Source organism: Aulonocara sp. 'chitande type north' Nkhata Bay, linkage group LG6 (genome assembly GCF_057382095.1).
Source record: "Aulonocara sp. 'chitande type north' Nkhata Bay isolate Kocher_YH1m ecotype deep benthic linkage group LG6, A_spYH_male_GT1.1, whole genome shotgun sequence".
Classification (NCBI taxonomy): Eukaryota; Metazoa; Chordata; class Actinopteri; order Cichliformes; family Cichlidae; genus Aulonocara; species Aulonocara sp. 'chitande type north' Nkhata Bay.
The window spans coordinates 33,630,110-33,653,211 of NC_141349.1; the positions used below are offsets into that span (position 1 = coordinate 33,630,110).

The 23,102-nt window shown below is 39.9% G+C and overlaps 2 protein-coding genes across 6 annotated transcripts in view; both read right to left on the reverse strand.

Annotated features, from left to right (window-relative positions):
- Positions 1-12,587, reverse strand: part of crebbpa (CREB binding lysine acetyltransferase a) — a 50,328-nt gene extending 37,741 nt beyond the window's left edge. For 3 of the 4 annotated variants that reach the window (XM_086296435.1, XM_086296434.1, XM_086296433.1), the window contains exon 1: positions 11,662-12,587. In XM_086296435.1, the coding sequence (XP_086152561.1) occupies positions 11,662-11,749 (88 nt within the window). In that variant the 5' untranslated portion in view covers positions 11,750-12,587. The remainder of the gene's footprint in view (positions 1-11,661) is intronic. The other variant, XM_086296436.1, reaches the window with a different exon arrangement.
- An 815-nt stretch (positions 12,588-13,402) lies between these two features.
- adcy9a (adenylate cyclase 9a) overlaps positions 13,403-23,102 on the reverse strand; it is a 49,652-nt gene continuing 39,952 nt past the window's right edge. Inside the window, exons 9-11 of one of the 2 annotated variants that reach the window (XM_086296437.1) lie at positions 20,511-20,540; positions 18,568-18,835; positions 13,403-18,261 (exon numbers count right to left, since the gene is read on the reverse strand). In XM_086296437.1, the coding sequence (XP_086152563.1) occupies positions 17,224-18,261; positions 18,568-18,835; positions 20,511-20,540 (1,336 nt within the window). In that variant the 3' untranslated portion in view covers positions 13,403-17,223. The remainder of the gene's footprint in view (positions 18,262-18,567; positions 18,836-20,510; positions 20,541-23,102) is intronic. The other variant, XM_086296438.1, reaches the window with a different exon arrangement.

Consider the following 23,102-nt stretch of genomic DNA (forward strand, 5'->3'; position numbering starts at 1 on the left):
AAACATCAAATATCTGCTCGGTTTATCAAGATATCCCATATTTGCAAAAGTGCTTCGACGTTTTCAGAGGCGTCTGCTACCCACCAGCTCGACAGCTAGCCGGGAGCTCGAGGGTTACTGATGCGGCCGAGAACGGCACAACTCCCGGGACATCATTTTCAGATCACCGCGGAGTTTCGCTGCTCGGGTTAAACGTAATATATAAGTCACTTAGACAACCTAAAAATGTTATTGTTGGGCTTTTTTCAGTGTTTTGTTTGTTCGTGAGTAAATCGGTTTGGCTGAGATTAAAGTTATTAGATTAGATAAAATAAAACTTTATTAATCCCCCGGGTGGGTTCCTCCTTGGTTTTCACACAGCTGACTAAACGTCAAACAGAAAACTTATTAAACAGAAGTATGAGACAGTCAAGAATTTACACCAGTGTCTGGTTATATTTTAGATAGCAAGAAGCAGACGGTCGAGTTTATTAAACTCCACCGAGACAGCGGTGACGCTAATCAGAACTAGACCGTCCAATTTCACGCCTTTAAATTTTAAAGGCGTGTTTGTGTGTGTGTTTATACAATTGCTATTATGTTTGCACTTTATGTGTAATGTTACTGACTGCAGAGATCAGTAAGATGTGTGTATTTTTTATTTATTAGTTTTATTTATTTAATATTATTTTTTAATTTAATGACTGTCTAGTAGTTCACAGATGTCGAAAAACTGAGTGTGGTAAAGCCACTGATTTTTTTATGTATATTTCTGCAATCTGCACATTGTACTGACTTTCATTTTAATGTTTACACCAGGGTTCCTTGTCAGCACTTTATGCTCAGATGTTTGTAAGCTAAAAATAAACTATTGTGTATGTTCAAATATACTGTTGTGATTGAAGAAGTTAAATAAAAATGTCAGTCATCAATTCATGCATCACCTCATGTCATCATAACAGAGGTCTGTCTTCCAGGAAAGAACAGTTTAAAATTAATGTAATATAGTATTGGCCATACTATATGATGTATTGCTTGTCTTTGTTTAATAATACAGAAGACAAAGACCTTAAAAAAATAATCGCATATCGCATCGCAATCGCAATATTGGGGCAAAAAAAAAAAAAAAAAAAAAAATCGCAATTAGATTATTTTCCATAATCGTTCAGCCCTAATAACTTCTGCTTAGCTTTCCGAGCTTCCCTCGGGTCCTCTTAATCAGTAGGCCCCCCAACCCCCGGGCCTCGGACCGGTACGTGAGTCGTTTGGTACCGGGCCGCGAGAGTTGAGGCTCAGGTGTGAAATGTAGTTTTCAGGGTTTTTATCGGTTTTCAGCGTTATTTTGTTATCGTTTTTATCGTTAACTCCATTTTCTTTGGTCTTTTCACGTGTGTTATGAATAAAAAAAAATTTCCGGTACCGGTACTAGTTTTATTTTGTTGTATTTATCCGCGACACCTTAAAGGCCGGTCCATGAAAATATTGTCGGGCATAAACCGGTCCGTGGCGCAAAAAAGGTTGGGGACCGCTGCTCTTAATTGTTGTGACACGTGTTCGAAATGCAGAGAGGTGCGCTCGATTTGCCACATGGAGCAGCGCGAGAGTAAAGCACGAGGGAGGGGCTAATAATCGGCTCAGTCATTTTTAATGATCGCTGAAAGCCCAGATCGTAATCGAGATTAAAATTCGATTGAGCAGCCCTACCAGCATGGTAATAAAACTTTGTAACCATTTTTGTCAGTTATAGTTTTCATTTTTATGAGAATTAGAGGCATTTGCTCATCAAATGATCAGAAGGGGGGGGGGGGGGGGGGGGGGGGAGGAACGTGATTTTTATCAAATAACAGATTCAATACATTTAGTTAATGGACTGTAGTCACCACCCAAAGGCTGAGCCATGAAAAATCCTGCTGTGTTTGAAAAAAGAAAAAAGGGCTCTTACTCCTCAGTTGACCCTTGGACTCAGTCCAAGTGTTCACAAACATTCTAATTATGAAATATTAATGAGCCAACATGCTAAATGCTGCTGCCTTGGCCTTGTCCCACTGTGGCCTTGTCCCTTGCAGTGCAAGACAAAATAAGCATAAAGCGTGATAAAGCATCGCTACTGGCTGACAAACACAGTGTGACAAGAGAATCCAGCAGCACTCGGGGTTCCTGCTGGGTGGCGTAGGAATATTTGTGTCACACCATCCAGAGCTGTGAGCATAATGGTGAGAGCCTAGGGAGCCACGATTTGTTTGAGAATTAGTGATTAAGATGGTGACAAAAGCACAGGAGCTGTGCATGCCTTACAGCTTTGAATCACCAAGAAGAATCAACTCTCTGGACAAACTGAAACAAGATCACTTTCCACAGCCTTGATCACGAGTTCACCTAACGGCACAAAATCACCAAAGAAACAAGCTTTGAACACTGCAGCTCTCCCGTTTTCATTTCCCCTCTGTAAGTGACATTAACTTGCCTATTCAGTACAACGTGCCTGACGAGAGTAGAAATATTACCTGAAATCTTATTTGGCTAACTTGTTTCTTCAAAAGCATGTTGTGGAGCGGTTTGTTGGTCTTCTGTAAAGAGTGGAGGACATAACTGGAATGTATGCAACTGACAATTTCTTCCACAAAAGCGCAAATTTACTGAATTTGTGCAACTGAAAGTAATGAAGCCAAGAAATGTCACTGTATGAAAGGCGCTGTTAAGCAAATCACTTTTCAGTATAAGACGAACAAGACCTTAATGCTACAGGACTGAGCACTGCTGCTGGACGTCTTCATTGAGATTCAGTCAGGATCCCGACTTTAATGAGGGCACTTGGCCTACACACTTCCCTGAGTAAACACAGGCTTGCAGATCTCCCTTGCTAGCTCGCTGTCTGTCCCTAGCATCAGGCACGCAGGTGCTCCATGTGGAGGAAGCTTGTTTGAGGCTGAAGGGACAATCCATCTTTTCCTCTCTCACTCCTCTCAGCCCATGCCATCTATCAGGCAGGCACATGGATGCTCTTCAAGCAGCTGTATTCACTTCAACTACATACGCTAAGGCCTGGCATTGCATTTTTCATTTCAAAATGGAAATCTAAACACACCGTAACCTTGCCCTTAAGCGTGTTGGCTGGATACCAAAAATGCAAAGCAATGTTTTGGTTGGGTATGGCCACATGCAGTCTGGGGAACCCCAACCGTAAGGAGGGGGGAAGGTGGGCATTAACCGTTTTAACATATGCACTGCAGCCCTGAAGTTTTCTTCAGACATAATCCATGGAGCTGTATGTAGGAATGTGAAAGTTTAAATCGGACCTTACAATAAAAGCTCCCTTGGACAGAGTCTGCATAAAGTTGAACCAGTGTGCGAATTGATGTGATAACCATCCGGAGAATTCTCATCGAAAAATTCACATGGGAACGTCGATTACATTTCACTTTCCATACCATTTCACTGTCTCAAAGGCAGAAGAAAAACATCCACAGGTAAAGAAGGGTCACTTACATGAGTGCAAATATGAACACAAAAACACGTAACTCGGGAAACAATGTGTGATTTACTCAAAAGTGGATACACACAAATCAGTGTGTCAACTTTTCACATAGTCGTTCATAAAGCTCCTTTACACCCTCCCATAGCTGACTTTATCACTCTCTCCCCCGCCCCCCTTTGGCCACTGTCTTGAGGTGATGGCTATAAATATCTACAAAAGCAGCCCCAGCAGTGATCCCGCCTGGAGATTTCTGTCATCTTGCCCTAAAGCCATGTGCGTCTGCTCTCAGAGGGACAGGTGCAACATTGCTACTGGCATTCTTTTAATTGTTGCTCAATATAATATGGTGGATAGCAAAACAAATCCACTTAATAGTGGAAAGGGACTCTTATTTTAGGTTTCCTTTCTGCAGTAATAAATCCTCCAAGAAAGTATGCCATTGCAACAGTTGGAAAGAACAGCAGAGAAATTACTTCACTGAGTAAATAAATACTGATTGTGGCCAGAGACACTCAAAAAAAAATAGTCAAGAAAAGTTACAGACCTTCAGTTTAAAACATTTTTAAATCCAACAAGACTACTTCTATTACAGACAATAGTTAAACTGCAATAGCTTTGTTTACAGTCCACCTTGAGAGCCTGTGCCAAATCAAAAACAGAAAATATGAAAATAACTGTTTGCTGAATTTAGTACTCAGTAGTGGTGCAACAGATCACGGTTGATCCGTAATCTGAACCAATCCCACTCCACGGTTCGGCACGCACGTGATCCAAAGATTTGAAAAAGAAGGGGAAAAAAAGTATATGTATGGTGCGCATGGTCAGTTATGGCCAGCGATAGTTATGGCCAGCGATAGTTATGGCCAGCGATAGTTATGGCCAGCGATAGTTATGGCCAGCGATAGTTATGGCCAGCGATAGTTATGGCCAGCGATAGTTATGGCCAGCGCTAGCGGTCCAAGTGGAGGAGCAGAGGAGTTTGCGTCATTTAAGCAGCCCTTTGTTCCCCAATCCGACCGGGCTAAAGCTATTTCAAAAGCTACTGGGGTGTTTAGCTGCAGACGGGAGGCCGTATTCCGTTGTGCAAAACAAGGGGTTTAAACTATGATGAACGTGCTTGAGCCACGCTATGATATCCCGTTGCGCGTCCACTTCAGTGACGAGATCGTACCCAGGCATGCATGAGCAGGAAAAGTTTAAAGTTATGGCTGAACTGTCCTACGCATCTTTTGTTGCTCAACTAAAAACGGGTGGACCTCCAGGTCAACGGAAAGCTACGTGACCGTGACCGCTCATTATATCACAGCGGAGTGGTAGATATAAAGCCCTGTACTGCCCTATATTGCACCTTAATTTGTTTTTATATAATTGCGTGGAATGAGTCTTGAGTTGAATGTTTTTAATAGGTAAAAAATACTTAAGTTAATAAGTAAATGTTAAAATTTTGTCTTTTTTGCTGATCCGAAAATTGGTCCGATCCGTGAGTTAAAACTGTGATCCGATCCGAACCGTGAGATTTTTGATCCGTTGCACCACTAGTACTCAGCCATATCAGAATTGTCATTTAAAGCAAAATCTGATGTGTCTTTCCTCCTTTGTATGAAAATGTGCTGGTAGCTGAAATCACCAGTTCTACATTGAAGGCAAGCACAAACATACTGAGAAAAGTAAAAAACAGCAGAGTACAGCCAAGACGATTTTAAGAGTAATAATGACACTTCATTTTATTAAATCAAATGCATTAACTAGCTAGCAAGTTATCCCAAGAGGCAGTAGCAATAAGTGTGCATGCAACTAGTCAACCAGACTTTTAATGTTGCTTCCCTTGCCAAATGGTGCCAGAAAAACTCTGAAATATATCATTTTATTTTTTGGCTTTTTAATATAGAGAGGCAGGTGATGATTGGTCAATGCTGAACTTCTATCTAAAGCACACTCAGCTTTGTCTCTGGTAGGGAGTGAATGTGGATCTGTAACAGGAAGACTTCTCTTCCCTCCCCATTTTAACAAATACCATCATCTCATCTATGGTGAACAGACCTTTTTATTTTTTTTTTTTATTTTTTTATTTTTTTAAAAACAGACTAATTTAGCAACAGCAGTTAAGATCCATTTACACCTGCATGGAATCTGCAACTGGATACATGACATCTGACCCACAGGTTTGTTTCCTCTAGGCGGGTTGCTTTGGGGGAGATTTGATGACAACAGGGGAAACCAAGTTTTTGAAGTCTGCACCCAGTTTAGAAATGCATTCTCATTATTTCGTTTGTGGTTGCAACATGATCCAGTGATCTGTACTGTTTGTGTTCCTCATCGCATTAACACAGCTACATTCTTTAGTTTGGCTTGCTTGAATCAGCAGGAAGAGATGGTATTGTTCACCTTTAAACTTTGTGGATTTTGTTTTTCTTAAGAAAATACAACCAGAAACATCATCCATTGGTAAAATTATAGTCATGTGGAGCTCCTCAAGTACTCCTACTTCCTCTTGGGGATTTAGTTTAGTTTTCTAGGTTTTCTGCAAACACAAAACACATACTGAGCTTCAGTCTAACTCTTCTCTACCTCATGAAGCTAAAGTTGTTCCAAGTATAATGAGCAAAAATAGAACAGTCAAATGGTCTGTTTAAGCTTAAATACAAGCACAGACATGAGAAATGAGTGGCGTTTAAAATACCATGTCGCCCATTTTTTTGATGCTTATTAAGTCAGCTAAAAGCAGTAGGTTGGTGGTAATAAGTCCCTTCATCTGCCTTTAACCATTTTGCTGATCCTCGCCATCTTTCTCTCATGATTTCTCTGGTTGCCAAGGCACAGGCATAAATGCCTCAATCAGTGGCTGCATTGCAAGCTTACCGCCTGTCCTTTTAGATATTAGAAGTGCCATTTGTGCAGGAGTGAGCAAGAAACTGGACGTCTGGGGGTTGGGAGGTCCCTGACAAATCTTTGACTGACAACTGAAACAGAACTAAGACGCAAACGAGTACCAAATACTAATTTTTCTTAGGTTTCAGCGCAAATTTCAGGTTTTCTAACCTAAGACAGACACAGATATCCTGAGGCCCAACCTACCTACATATTTATAGAGAGAATGTGAGAGAATCCACAGGGCACAGTTAAAAAATTCAAACATGGTGACTGAATCTTAAACAATGAAATTTAAAAAAACAAAACAAAAAAAACCCTGCTCTTTCATTAAAAATAGTCAAAAGATTAGATCACATAAAGTGCATGCAAAACCACATTTTTTTGTGAATAAAAGGGGTAGAAGAGGAGGATAACAGATGGCCTTAATAGAAAGACAGGGGCTCATGTTTGTTCTGCCCCACCAATTTGAGAAAAAAAAACAAAAACAAAAAAAAAAAAAACTCCCCAAGTGCACAAAAAACTTGACTACTCGTAATGTTCTACCTCTCACTGAACTGCAAAAATGTTTTTCTTTATTAAAACCATTTTTAACTCATTTGTCTTTCTGACCTGTTATCTGCTGTGAAACAAAACTAAATCATACCATGCGATACTCTGGTCTTGTTTCCTTACCAGCTGCCGTTATTGAGGGTGTGGATAATGCCAATACAAATACCATTACTAATTCTGCTTATAGGCTGGACTTTTCATCTTAGCCAGTTTTTTGCATGAGAGAGAGAGAAAGAAAAAAAAAAAAAAAAAGACTACTACCATTCATCTTAGGTGTGGAAAAGCCTCATCACCATAACTGTGACATAATTTTACACTGTATGACAGAAAACATGCCAGCGGTGATTAAACACACACACACACACACACACACACACACACACACACACACACACACACACACACACTTGGCGTCATATAATTGCAATTAAGTGAACAATTTGGAATCTGATCTCAGCTGGAACTGGTTCTCAATTCCCATTGCTACAAAGGTTTAAATAGGACTGCTCACGCATACAGACATCACAAAGAGAACAACAACGTATGTTAATGCTTTCATTTCGTTTTAAAATTTGGCTATTTTTCTCATACAAAAAGCCAGGCTATATGTTAGGAAAAGGGAAAGAGGAAAGGCCAAATGTTAGGGCAGATGGGTGCTGCATATAAAGCTCCAGGCATGACTGTCATCAAAGAGGGAAAGCCAGCTCTTTATCTGCAGTAATTTACAGCTGATGTTACTGCTGCCCTGCGCTGTCCCATGGGGGTCCATTGAGTCCCAACTGCAACTGGCAAAAAGTATAAAGAGGGGGTGTGGCAGGTTTATTGATGGATTACAGACATGTGGTGGCTCTGTCATGTGTGATAGCTCTTGTAATTTATAATCACTGATGTTGTGACTGCCATTGTTCCTGAAAGGTCTTCTTGAAGACTTGACAAAATCAAACACAATGAGGCACATGTGCAAATGACAGACACAGGAAAACTATTTTTTCTGGCTACATGCAGACTGTGAGGCTGGGCTTAAAGTCAGCAAATAATAAATACCACAAATTTAGTAAGCCATACACCTTTTTTGGCAGTTTATATATGTAATGCCTTTAATGACAGTGTAAACAAATGTAGAATCAAAAGTAAACATACTTTTGTTGCTCAATGAGTATTTCCGAAAAATCCCTATCATAGGAAATTTAAAATATCTTTTGCACTAGGGCTGTGCGATATGACCAAAATCTCATATGTCGATATAAAACATTTATCATCCCAACAACGATACATATCACAAAAATTTTACATTTTCTGTAAATTCTGTGAATTTCGGGCAACTCGACTTGCATGAAGTGCATGAAGTTGAACCAGCCGCAATTTTTTTTGGGAGTATTTATTACACAGTGTGCTGCGGGGAAAAGCCTGTTCTAAGGTTTATTTTTTTTAAGCACCTGACGGCTCTTTTTAGCTTCTCGTCCGTAAACACTCTGCATACTATTTCACGTGATTCAGTTTATTTTGAAAAATCTCAACAGGATCTTCAGCTTTATTGTGAAAGGTTTATGTGGAAAATAAACAAGCGGACGGTGGAGACACGCGATGGTTTTACCGTCGTTGTTGCTAACGGCAATGCATAAAAACAGTCGCTTGTCCGTCCGTAGTGTGGTTATATTAAATAGAAGAAAAAAGAGAGAACTTTAAGAATTTCTACAGTGACCATCAAAACGATGAAAACAATATTGCCGAAAACAGTTTATTTTGCAACACCACGAAACAAACGATAGCGTAATATGAAATGATAGGCGTTTTCATATTGTCATCCGATATATATCGTTATATTGAACCTATTCTGCACTGTATATGGTTCTAAACTACTGTGATTATTGTTACTTGTGTTAGCAGCAGAAATGTGCAGCACTACTCAATGGCTAGACGGCATTTAACCCAGCTAATATTTCTGGAGCCAACTAGCAGTAGTAACCACATTTCAACATCTGTAGTCACACATGTCCCAACTTTAAACATTGCTGTCCTAGGTCTCGTTTCCCTAATCCACAGCCGGAAAAAAGAGCAACCGTGAGAGTAAAGCCAACACAAAAGTGCCTTGATTCTTTTTAATGGTTAGCAGGGACACCCCAAACTTGCAAAAGACGTCCACTTATATATGGCAGAAGAGAAAAAGGAAATCCCATGGCTTTCTTTCCCAGTGAACATACATTAGTGATCATTTTAAGGGCTCAGTCACTTCATTGTGTAAATTATGGTCACTCTAAGAGTCAGAAAGAAGGATTATCCAGGACATGCCCATTAGTTAGCAACTTATCAATCACATAGATTGACAGTTAAACTCGCTCCTTGCAAGTCAAGTCTGGTCTCGAAAACGCTAAAGGTGGTCAAAACAAAAATGCTCCGCTCAAGGCTTAACAGCAGCACTTCACTAACAGAGGGCCAACAGCTACCCTTAATAGCATCTACACTAAAAACAGCTTTCTTTTGTTTTCAAGACGTTAATGTGCCACACGCTGTAAACGATACAGTTGAAAAACACATTAGTTTAATGTTTCTTTTCTGGGCTCTAAAGTTTCAGTTCTTGGTTAAAAAGCAAACATACAAGACACCAGCTAAACAAATAGGACTTTTTACATCGGAACCTAATGTGCCTCGATTACAGCAAAAATCATAATAAAGATGACTTTGATTAATACAGTAAGCCAGAGTTTCTACCCACATCAAAAAGATTTTGGATGCAGTGTATTTTCACAGAAGCCTTTCATATGTTTAAAATTAAAAAAATAAATAAAATCAAAACAATGGGTAAAGGGAGCAGAAAGGACACATGGGAGTCTGATAATACATTTTAGGTCCAGACTAATGGGTATTTTTGACTGTAAAGCCTGTAAATTTGTGGAAAATCCCCAGGGGATGTTTGGAAGTGCAATTGTTGCACAGAAAACAGACCAGATGAAGGACCTTGAGTGATACAGTGACAAAAGTAACTGCTAATGATCATTCAACAAGTTCACCAATGGAAACAATGAGATTTTTAACTACTCTAGAGAGATCTGGTTAACGCTGGACTCCAGCTAAAATGTCACTGTGGCGTGAAGTGAACCAAACAGCAAAAATATGCACTATAAATGAAAGGTCTGTGCTTGATGTACAGCACACAGGAGAAAGATAAGAGAGAGAGCTTTGCAGTCAAAATTAGTTTTATCCCTAACACTTTGTTTTCACTGAAATACAAAAACTGGAATTGAAATTATACTTGGTTAATTGCTGAGCCGTAGCTTAACTCTAATTGGGGGTGCTTCTGCAGGTAAAGCATACATTACTTTCCAATTATGGTGAAAATATGAAATCAACTCATTTTTGTATCTTCATACCAGGAGCAGCATTTTCCCATCACAGAAACAGCGAGCGCTGCAGAAATGCAGTTCAGCTACTCCACTTTTGCCACACAGTACAGCAGATGAGTTAAGAGTGCTGCAATAACTCAGGTTTTCACTGAGGGCTCACAAACCACCTCAACAAAAACAAGCAGGGACAATCTACCAGGTGAAAGAAAAAAGACATGTTACTCAAGGGATTTTTTTAAGTCTCCAGATGACTTTATAATTTCAGCTATAAAGTTTGGAAGAACAAGTCAAAAAGTTGATTTAAAATAAGCACTAGTCTTGTTTTATAATACAAATGAACTTTTTAAGGGCCAAGTGGGAACTTGCATCCCCAATCTTTGCTTTCCAATTACAAGAAATATGACAGACATTTCCTAATCACTCAGATTCCAATACTCAGAGCACACATACAGATTTCTATCTTGCATTTCTACACGTTTATTTTCAGCAGGGCACACGTCTGCTGAGATGTGTGACGTTATAACCCTATCTGCACTCTCTGCAAGAATTCAGTGAGTTAAAGGAAAATAGCACCATCGAGACTGAGTGTGGCTATGTAGGCTTGCTCAGGGATAGATGGAGTGGCCATTGAGACTAGGTTTTTGGGTTGTTGTTTTTTTGCCTATTAACACTTCGTTTTATAGCCACAAGCTGAACCAAGTGGGCACTACTAAATGTTAACATTTACCGTTTTCTCTGACTGGTGATTACACACACCAAAAATCGTACCTGAAATAAATGGAAATGGATGCAAACATTGTCAGACTTAGAATTTACAGGTGTACAAACATTGGCATTAAGTCGTATGTGATTTGTGATTTTGAAGACAATATTAATTAAGCTAATTAGGGCCTAGGTTACCTCTGTGAGTCTATCACGCCATGTGTACCTGCTGTTAATGCAGTATCAGGCTACCACAAAAGATACCACTTTGCACCTGATTCGAGAAATAATTATTATTTTAGTCTTTTGATTTTTAAACTATGACCCATCAAATTCTCTTTACTAACGAAAGCGTTACAGTAGACCAATGCAAAGCTAATGCAACACCTCTGAAGATAACAAAAGTTACAGTTATTGTAGCCATGACCATTTTAGACGCTCAAGTTAGTTATTCTGCTGATCGTATTGTGTTAAGGTTTGCTGCAGAAGTTAAGGAGAGTGTACCAAAAGACTGGCATTAGCGTATTAAGGGTAGGTGCAGTAAATGCTCACCTCAGAATGAAACCACAACACTGCGGTAAAACCACATTAACTGCTACCGAAAGAACAATCAACCGACTGGATAACGTGTAACGTTGCTACACGGGCATTGGTTGATTTAATGCCAAGTAGTAAAAGAGAAGTTTCAGTGCAAATGTTCATTACATTTGGGTTTGTGTGTGCCGACAGTGTCGAGGCCTTTACCTTGTCCATCAGACGTTGACAGTGCAGGTGAATTCAGCTTCGGCCGCTTAGAGAGTGGAGGTCCGGCGTCCAGCAGGTTTTCAGCCATAGTTGAAATCTTGCCTGGCCGGTCGCTTAAGTTGATGATTCTGATTAGCTTATTAGTAGAAAGTTGTTCAATCACCAAAAACCTTCCCGGTTAGCACGTTAGCAAGCTGACAGCCTGCTAACATTGGCTAACTGGCTAATAGCTAGCTAATTGCCTGCTACCAGCTAAAGTAACTGTTAGCGTTTAGCTACTCCTCGCCGTGAGAGTCAGTGTCTTTTAAAAGAGATGCAATAGCGCCCCGCTTCGCCACCGCCATTCACCCCATGATAATCCAACACCCAACACCCACATTATTATCGTTAAATACCCCAAAATAAAATATTCCCCATGTAAAAATCGAGCCTCACACTGACGATCCAGTTAAATCAGGTGGATTGCTGCATTCCGGGAGAAAAGTCGTAATTTCTAGATGTTCAAAGTACCCATTTTGCGTGACGTCAAATTTCTTCATGCAAAAATCGCGCGAAGCTCCACAAAAATGCACAATTGCATAAAAATGCCGTATTTTTGCAAATCTCTTCGAAAGTCACGATCTGCTCACCGCTTGCCCACGGTAAACAATACTGCTCCCGAACGGCGACAGGGGCTGAATCACCGCACTCTGAAGGGGAAATCAGATATACGGAGCTTTTCTGCCCGACGACCACCAATCCAATTCCCGTTTTTTCGCACAAAATGTCTCCGAAGCGATATTACGATTTCGTTTTCGGCAGAAGGCCGCTGTCATATCACGGGAAGGATGCTCGATTTCTACGTAAAACCCAGTGTTGGACCGAAATCCTAATTCCGAGCCACGACAAGATGGCGGCTGTTGATTCCTTCGGTACAAAAAAGTTTTTTTTTTCTTTTCCAGATCGGCTGTAGAGGGGGAGGGGCCGCGCATTCACGCCCTACGTGAAAACACCGTCACCGCTGACCGCTGGGGGCGCTACAGCACAACCAGTGATTCACACATGCACTTTACAACCCATTTGATCCCATCTTTTTTTTGTAAACTCGGGGCAAAATATATACATTAATGAATAAAAAATATCTTTTTTTAAGATGTTAACTTAAATATTTTACCTTATTTTTACAAACTCACGTAATTTTTTCTGGAAAAAAGAAATTAGATATGAAATGTACATTTCAAGGATCTGAATTTCCTTTAATAACTGGAAAAATATGAATCTCTGCATCATATAGGAGTTTTTCCGTCTACAATAAAAAAATACTTAAAAGTTGTCAGTTTCTAGCCACTTATTTGTCATTTTTGAAATCGTGTTTTACTAACCTTCTTTTAAATTTGTTAACAGTTTGCAACAAATTATTAAAACATACCTTCTTGCAGTTAAAATGCACTTGGTTAATATAAACTGCGCCCCAACTTCAGTCATCAGCTGGCTGCTGATGAAGATCACAACCCTGTCTCCAATTTTGAGACCTTTTAGGTTAGGCCTAATCCTCCCTAAAACCTGGCTAATTTGCATGTTGCCTTTTTGAGAATCTCTAAATTGCTTCCCTCACCTCTTATTTAGTTTTAATAATACAAAACTAAATGACAGTACAGTCTGTCATCACTCATTATATGCACAGAAATTCAACTCCACGTGACTTTACACGTTACAGTATGCTAGACAGTCCAAGCTTTCTGCTTGGAGATTTATTTCTCTCATACTGAAAAAAAAGAGGAATAAAGTCATATAACTCACACATAAGCAAACACACACACAAAAATCAATCTGATAATACGTGTCTCTTATTCATTGTTTTTGGACAGAATCTGACACATGCACATGTATAAAAAAAAATCATATGTGACAAAATAACTGCATATGTACAAACACTGAGTGCTTTGTGCAAATGTGTACAGATTACTATCACGTGTTGATAAATGATACATGGGTAATGTGCACAAAACGTACATTATACATCTCATTCATGAACATAAAACAAATACATTTCAAATCAAACAACACTGTTTAAAATCTGTCCCAGTGTAACTTAGAACACATACGGGTAGAATTTACTTGCAAATTATAATGAAAAGACGTGCAGCTGACATAATTTAAAATGAGTGACAATGTGATGCTTAAGTGCTGACACTCTATGCCTTTATGTATTTCCCTTATTTCTGTCATAAAGCAGAATCACACTTCTCCAAAAGGAAAAGAAAAAAAAAGAGATGACTGAATGCCATGAACTTATCCTTTTTTAAAACGGGAGAACTAGCTTCTGCCAAAACTGAAACAAATCATTTATAAATACACTGTCAAAGAAGGACAGTATTCAGGTAATGAGCAAAGCTTAGTGATTTGAATTTCCTGAATACTGGAAATATATGCATAATAATTAACATATATGTAGAATGACATTGAAATGAAATAGGATGACAGTATAGTACAGAATCAAACAAAAAATAGGGAGACTAGCAAAGAAGGAAACTACTCACATGCAAACAAGTCTCACTCACACACATCTCCCCCTACTGCACCCCAGATCACATAAGTCAGCAGCGTGTAATATTTTATTCATATGTGTGTGTACAGATTAGTGCTACTGGAGAGGATGTGTACCCACAAACCTGTGGAGTTCTTCCTACGCCACCTCAGATCTATGGCTAGTTAGTGTCACTGCTGTGCATGGTAGGGCTGCAGGCACATGGCCTGAAAATCCCATAGATCATCTAACAACGCAAGGCAACAAGACGGTGAACTTTCCTTCACAGCTGATACTCGATATTCTCCTTTATTTGTGTTACATTGTGTGCTATGCTTCATTAGATTTGGCAAACAAGAGCAAGTGGAGAAAATGTACAAGTAGTGTAAATCTTTCAAAAAGTAATGATTCTGGGCAACAAAAGCAGGACTCGTTTAACTATTTCAGCGTCTGCAGTGACGGCTTCTGGAGAAACCTCTTTGGATTTTCAGGGTATTAATGCTGCAACGATTATGAAAGTTGATGCTATGATTAAACATAGTCCACATTCAAAAGGCACAGGCTGTGTACGTCCAGAGAGCTTAGTGAAAGAGGTAAATAAACATGTTTTGCTACAGGTCCCGACAGCTACATAACTCATCCTTCTTGTCATTTTGGCATTTTTGCATGTGAACAGAGAAAGTCCATCTAACCCAACTGCTGACTAATTTTTTAAACATGTGGTGGTGAAAGCTGAAAATGAATAATCTATGGATAAGGCAATAGCAAACTGTCCCCATTTCGATCTTTTTTATATGACTGAGTTGACGTAAAACCTTATATTTCTCACACACTTAGGAAATATAAGAGAGAAACACGTACTTTCAGGAGAAAAGACAAAGCACGAAGTGAGGAAAGAGAAAAACGAGCAAGCGATTTAATGGGAGCACCACCACACTTTTCCAGATGGCTGGTCTGTGTCAGGAGGAAAGAACTGGAAAGAAGCACAAAAAAAGTATCTGGAATTTATCAAAAAAGAAACAAAACCTGCACACAATGACCATTGATTTTCTCAAATATACAATCACAATCTATCCTCTGCGTAATGACAGCTTGGTAAAAAAAAAATGAAAGAAAAAAAACTTTCTGGAAACCAAAAACTAAAAAAAAGAAAAAAATACAGTCATACTTTCAGGCACCACAAACAATCAGCTAGATTAGGCTGCACTGCACCTATAATCACTCAATTAAAGTGGCACAATTTTATTGATTCAGTAGAGGCCCTGATTGGTGAAAAGACTGACAGGATCAAGGTAATACGTCCCAATCTTTCAACAGCAAATCACAAAGATAAAGGCAGACGACAATGATCTGTTGGGTAATTTGCACGGATGGGCTGACCATTGTTTATATATATTTTTTCTTTTAGCAATGAAGGCAACGGAAATTCAAGAAAAGTCACAAGATTTGAGTCTGAGGTTTTACACACAGTACTGTGGAAACTGTCACTCATCTCTAAATTTAAACCCACGCCAACAGCCTGTGGACCACCCCATCACTGACCAAGAACTACGCAGTGACTGTCCCTCACAGTCCCATTTAAAGTTATACTTCACCTGAAATCCTTCGAGTATCAAGCGCTCACCTCATCAGAAGACAGGAATGGTGATATTCTGCATTTGACTTATTGACTCCAATGAAAACAACATTAAAGCTGCCAATACTTGCAAGTATCATACTACCTCCCAGCAATATTAGGACTCTCTTATAATTAATAATGAGTGAAATCTGTGTTGTTGGTGTGGATGTTAGTACGGTAAATGGGAGTACTCAATTTATGGTAGTTTGAATGAGTGATTCTTGTATTTTGGCTATTTATCAGGATTCCAGTAGGAGCAAATGGGAGAGTGGCTGTATTCGGAGACAGGCCAACACGCTGCTGACTTCCTCTTCACTCTTTTCATTTGGTCAAAACAAAAATACAAAATATCACCAGACAGATATTTGGTCTTCCAAGCAGGAGTGGTTCTGATCAAAGAAAAAGCTGAAATATCAGCTAGCTCGCATCGAGACAATTTTACACTACCTGTAAAATTGGACATGTGTGCGAGAGGTGAGCGTTTAATACCTGAAAGACAGATCCCACTATATTTAAAGTGCCTTCCTGCATTTGTGATGGTCTCACTTTTTCAAACCACCTTTCTTCCAGATCTATAGTCCCTTATCTGATTATTGTCTTTTTGATTCTCTCAGCTCTGTTTAAAGTTTCTTAAAAGCTATTTATTGGTAATAACTACTGAATACAAGTGGTCGAAAAAAAGAAAAACACTGTGCAAGACCTGTGCTTAAAATGTGCATTGAGCTGCTACACAAACTAAAATCTCTGCAGCCTGCATGTCCCTTGAAAGTGAGACTCTGGCACAAATGAATACTGTATTAAGCCCTGATGTCAAAGCACAATACATAAATTAACACTGCTTCATGTGATTCCCTCATTCTTCCCAAAGTTTCCTGCTCCGCCTGTCATTCTGCATTGGCACTTATATAAAATCTAAAATAATTTTCCCTTAAGTAAGGTCGGGACTTTGATCAAGTTAAAACAGTTGATATGGCACGACAATAATGATTTCTGTAAGAAATACTTGCATTCAAAATAAAAGCATGAAAAAAGAAACCACAGCATATTCTGTAGTCTAACATTGTTAAAACTTGTTCAGTATTCATATTTTTGTTCACTGTTCTAATCCTGAAGGCACTTAATGACAAAAGCATCAACAACAACAACATCAACAGATCCCTCTTTCCCTTTTCAGCTTGTTCGCCATCATAAACTGCTGTGCTCAACACAGGTAAAACCCGCCCCAGGACTCAGGCAACACTCCCATGAAAGACATCAAGTACAATCTTATAGCCACTGCATCTACTGGTTTTGTTTTTGACGTGACCAGTCTGTCTTCCATGCCAAAGACACTTGCTTAAAGGAAAAGACATCCCGCCAACATCGGTAATCAGTCCTGGGGAGGCAGCAGCTGGGGGCAGTAAGAGGAATAGAAGACAGCGGGAGGAGACAGAAGGGATCAGAGGCGAGCATAAAACTCCTCATTGAGTTTAGTTAGCTCATTCGCTTCCTCATCTTCATCCTCCTCTTCTTGAAGCGCGAGAGGAGCTGGCTGCACCTGGGAGGGGCCTTGTGTACAACTGGGCTCTGGGCCTAGTTCAGAATGAGGAGGGGTGTGAACGTCTGTGGCAGGGGGCTGTCCAGCGTCCCTATATCCTTCCTCCCTCACTTCTGTGGGCTTAACTGAGACAGGCTCAGGGCCTACTTCTGGAGGCCTTACAGCATATTGGGGTTGAGTAGAGAGTGTGGAAAGAGAGGAGGAGGGAGGAGTGGAAGAGGTGGAAGGGGCAGCCACAGGCTGGGCAACTGAAGTCTCACTGGCAGGTAATACCACGGACGAGGGTCCAATTCTGACAGCCTGCTCCGCTTGATCCTGGTATATACTTTCCCCACTTTTTGGGTAAAGGAAAGTCCTCATTTGACCTTTGCCCTTAACATTCACAGTACCTCTATAGTCAAACTCTAAACCCATGGCACTGAGCACAGCATGGCTTTCCTCGCTCACTTGCACCCGACACTCCACGCCGGTGGAGTCCATGCGACTGGCAATGTTTACTGTGTCTCCCCAGATGTCATAGAGCAGCTTTGTGGTGCCGATGACCCCTGCCGTCAGGGGACCATGGTTAAATCCAATGCGGAGCTTGAACCCGAAGCCTAGCATGTTCTTGTTGAAATCATCCAGGACTCCCATCATCTCAAGGGCAAAGTTGAAAAGGGCCATGAGGTGAGCATGCGGAGAATCCGATTCATTCTCAGCCATCTGCTCGACGTTCAGTCCCGACGCAGCCATGTAGGTGGCCCCGATTGTCTTGATTTTTTCCACGCTTGAGAATTCAGGTTTGCGAAGGAGTTCGTCAAAGTCTCCAATCAGCTCATTCAGGACACGGTAGCACTCTTTTCCACCTTCGTAGCTCTCTTCATAAAACTCACTGAAGTTCACAATACTGGCAAAGATCACACCCACACTGTCGTGGTTCTTGGAGTAGCTCTGGGTCACCTGAAATATATGGAGAGAAGAGGCTCACATTATAATGAACTCACAAGAGAGAACTATCTTCAACTGTAGTCAATAGTTTGAACGTGTGTATACATGAGATTCAGGGTGAATTTAGATTTCATTGTAAATGAACACAACTGCCATTTTTTGCTCATTAACTGATAAAACTACTACTGCTGTATTTAGCCAGAATTTGCTTAATAATGGTTGATTACAAAGAATAAAAAACAAGAAAATGTTTATTTATTGATCAGTATTTAGAGGATTAAGTTCAAGTTTAATAGTTCATTTAAATGGCAACAAAACCTTGAGCTGGTCAGCGACATGGATGGGGATGATGTTGCCAAGTAACCACTCAGCCTGATCTCGCATCATCTGGATCTTGGTGCGGTGCTTGTCAGCCTCGACGTTGCCATGGTAATGGAGACGGTAGCTGATCTCAAACTCGCGGTTGAGGAACCACACCAGGAGAAGAAGCAAGAAGAAGGCCAGGATGGCCTCTGAGATCAAAAGGTCAGAAAACATCTTAGGACCATTTTCTGAACTGCCGTCAATCAATGTTGAGGTGTTTGGTCTGTGGAAGAAAATGATGGGAGAATCAGAAAAGAATGAGGGACATATGGGAGAAATGATCAGATGAGAATTGAAAGACAAAAGATGGTAAGGCGATTTCTGCAGCCATTTCTTGGAGAATCTACGACATAGCATCTTAATAAAGTTTTAACATATATCTTGCAGTTCTTAGCCCAGTTTTTAAGTTACATGTGCTTAATCCAGATAATGTGCAGTAATGCTGGGAAATTTTGGTTTAGCCTTAATCAAATTTGATTTAAGAATCTAAGAGTCCAAACGTTGCCAAAGAGCAAGAGTATAATTTTGGACTTGCACTAAAATTCTGATTTATTGCAGAGCAGCCAGTTATAACTTCCCAACCACTGTTTATCTGCAGTTTAATTAATTCTGGAAGATTTAGAAACTAGACTTGAGTTAAAGAAGATGAAGGCTGATTGAAAGTGATTTTCATCCAATCACTTTATGGATTTATGTGACAGATAAGAAAATTCAAGGAGTTATGCCTGGTAAATTTTATCTGATAATGCACTTTAGCTAAAAACTGTAATTAGCACTAGAATAAGAAAAGTTATCCTCAATGTAATATTATTTGAGGGGTTATTTATCATCATCACCTCAATGCAGAACATGTGAACTGATGATGTCGAGATGTTCTGATGTACAATTGAAATTCAGTTATTTTATCAAGACGAAAGAATGAGGGAAAAAATTTCTTGTGTGTGATCTGTGTCATATCTTACACAAACTCTGTGAATACATTGAATGTATAACGCATGGGAACAGTTTGTAAAGCAGGTGTGCAGCACAGTATTTGTTTTAAGTAACCACACCTGCAGAGATTGTTTTGCATAGGGCTATGTGAGTAACAGGCAAAACAAGAGGTGCTTTGTTTTCAGCTTTGCCTTCCTATGAGTCTCAATTTCTGCTGCAACATTCAGATTGTTGGTGTAATGGTGTGGGGAGCTCTTCTTCACACGGTACAAGTTTAGCACTGTTTAAATGCCACAGCCTACCTATTATTTTTGCTGACTGTGCCCATCCCTTTATCCAAGCTAGTACTATCAAAGTATACCCAATAAAGTGGCCACTTCCATTGATTATAATAGAAGTAAAATGCATACTTTAGGCATTCAGTGTAACCACAGTAAAAGGCTGTGGCCCACACTTATCCATCACTGAAGGAGAGAGAAAAAATTACGGAGAATTTCTCTGTTTCAGTTTGTTTTTGTAATTCCCCTGATAAAACTAAAATAAAAAATGCAATGTTGAAGTTTACATATCCAACTGTAATATAAACAGGTGTATCGTGAATGCCCAGAAAAGGAGCCAACAAAGACCAAAGAATACAAAGAAACAGTTCTCTACTTTCATTTTTTTCTACTGCGGCCTTGATTAAGGCTTAGTTGTAGCCCTCATACAAGATTTAAGCCAGCATGAGCTGCATGAGTCATTTCCACCACTATTGGCATTTGCAGGCATTATTACTGCAGCACACAAAGAGGAAAACAGAGGAAGAGAGAGAGATGGATAGGAGAATAAAAAGCATGACCGTGTGAGCATAGGTTAAAGCTAGAGAGAGCTGTAGTTATGAGTAGAGAAAAAAAAGCAGTCACTCCTGTTAACCCTTCAAATGTCAGTCATCAATCAAACCCCTCTGTTTCCACGGAGACACTCACCCTTGAACTGGTAAGCTGTTATTACTCGAGCTGAAAGACACAAGAGTGGTGTCAGTCAGAAGACCAGTCAGGAGCAGTCACACACATGCACACAAACACAAACAATACGCATGCATGACAGCATATAATCAGGGGTTAAAGTGGGCAGAACAAGCCAAAATGGTGTTTCGATATCTTCAATTACAGAGTAATTAAATACGATAGGTGGCTTAATGCACCACAATATCAAGCAGGATCATGTTTCATTTGCTATAGTATGGGGTTCCTTCTAGCTGATGCCAGGAAGATACTCAAGAAATCAAAAAGTAACATCACCCCATCATTATTTGGCGAACTAGCGATATGCTAACTTATTTTCAAAATAGTAGATGGGTGGTTAAAAATCCCAAACTCTATAGCATCATCACAGGTCAGCTGATCACAGCCTTTCCAGAAAGAAAGCAAATGTACTTGAGCTCACAAAACAAATGAATTATAAATTATTCTGAGGAAAGACATTTTTCCTGATGAACTGCTTCACTGGATCTTGAGTGATATTTGAATTCCTGCATATGATGTAGATATTCTTATTTCTGTTGCAGAATCTGCTACAGGTAGCGTGCTTAAAAACTACCAATTGAAATCTGAGCCACAAACAAACCGGGCAGACTCTAGTGCACCAATGCAAACCTCTTTCTTTAGCATTAAAAAAAGGAATTATTATTATGTACTAAAGAAGTTCAGTGTTAATTTTGAGACTAAAAAGCAATAATTGCAATAATTTTTGTAGTTCTATTGGTTACATGATGGTTTGTTTGTTTGTTTTTTTTCCCAAAGTGCAAATTTTGCAGGTGAGTGCATTTAAAATTAACAATACAAATGCTATTTAAAAAGGTCAGCAGGAGGCAATTAACTGCAATAAAGTGCTAAAAAAAAAAACAAAGAAAGGAAAAAGCCTGCCTTCTTTTGTGCCTGGTGTGGAGGTGATAGTTGCAGCTCAAGGTGTTAATTTGGAATGCCAGGGGGAGATATTATCGGAGTGATAATTGGCACGAGAGAATGGTTGGCATGGAAGCGCCATGTAAAACTTTGGCTCGCTCCTGTAGCTCTTTACTGAGCGTTTGTCCTGAATGTTTAGATCTGAGTCCCACATCTTTCTGGTCCTCTGTAATAGTGGCATTTTATTGAAACTGAGAAGAAGTCATCTCACTGCAAATACAAAATGCATGCATGCTATGGATGTTTTAAAGGCAGCAAAGTTACGTTTTTACAGCGAGCAGAGCAGTTTGCGCCGTAGATTTTTAATCCTGTACACTGAGATCAGTTCATAATGGAGCACAAAAGCCTCTGCGGTGTCTCTCTGCATACACAGATGCCCACAATGTCACAAACTCCCTCATGTATTTTGCTTTTTTCCCTCCTCTCCATCAGATCAATCACATAATATAATGAAATGTGCAGCTATTAATGCGACTCGGATTGGAAGCATGCAGAAAAAAGCAAGAGCAATGTGTGCATTTACAGATGAGGCACAGCTGCAGTAGCTTCATTAAGGGTGGATTGCAAATAACCTTTTATGCTCTTCTCTACATCCTGCAGGTCAGCTGTTATTAGTGCTGGGCGATATGACAATATATATCGTGTCGATGATAGAAAAGTGTCTATTGTGCCATTTGTCTTCTATCATTTCTATCATTTCTAACCTAATTTTATAAATTATTACATGAAATATACCATTAAAAAGCCTGTGGCAAATATATTAGTGTTGTCTTCTCACTATACATACTCTTAACTTTATGCAAGAGAAAATAAAGTATGAAAAAATGATATTTTTCGCAAAGAAACTCCGTCTTGTGGTTTTGCGACATGGTGCTGCTTTACGTGCACCCGGATTTGCGACATGCTTTACGGTAACTCAAAACGATGGACGTGCGACAGGTTGCAGTTTCATGCCCGGACATGCAACAGGCAGAGACAGCTACACAGGCAGCCCAAGAGGAAGCACTTTTACCGAAAAGAGGGGGTACATCTGTGATTTGGTTACATTTTGGGTTCAACAGCACCAACACGGAGCAGAAGACGCCCATTTGCAAGCTATACTATAAAACTATTCCTGCACCCGATGGCAACACAACAAATCTCTCCTATCACCTACAGAAGGTCCACGAAAAAGAATGCTCAAGAATCCAGAAAATCCGAGCTAAACCAAGTTGTGGAACGACAGGAGCAAGTTGGGAAAAGAAAAACTATAGCTAGCCAAAGATACAGCAGTCTTTCACACAAGGCCCTTATAAGAAAACGTCCCAGCGCCATAAACAAATCACAGGAGCCGTCTCGTGTTACATTTGTAAAGGCATGGCCCCTGTTTATGTAGTTGAGAAGGACAGCTTTCGTGACCTCATCAAAGTCCTTATAAGTCGAGTTGCCTCGCTTATATGACGCATGCCGGGCCAAAGTAGAGACGGATGTTTGCAGTGTCGTGCATTATGCCTTGACGACTGACCTATGGACGAGCAGAGATACGCAGCCCTACATGAGCGTAACCATCCATGTCATTAACAAAGACTGCACCCTCTGCGCTCGCTGTTTACAGACTGCGTACTTTCCAGATGA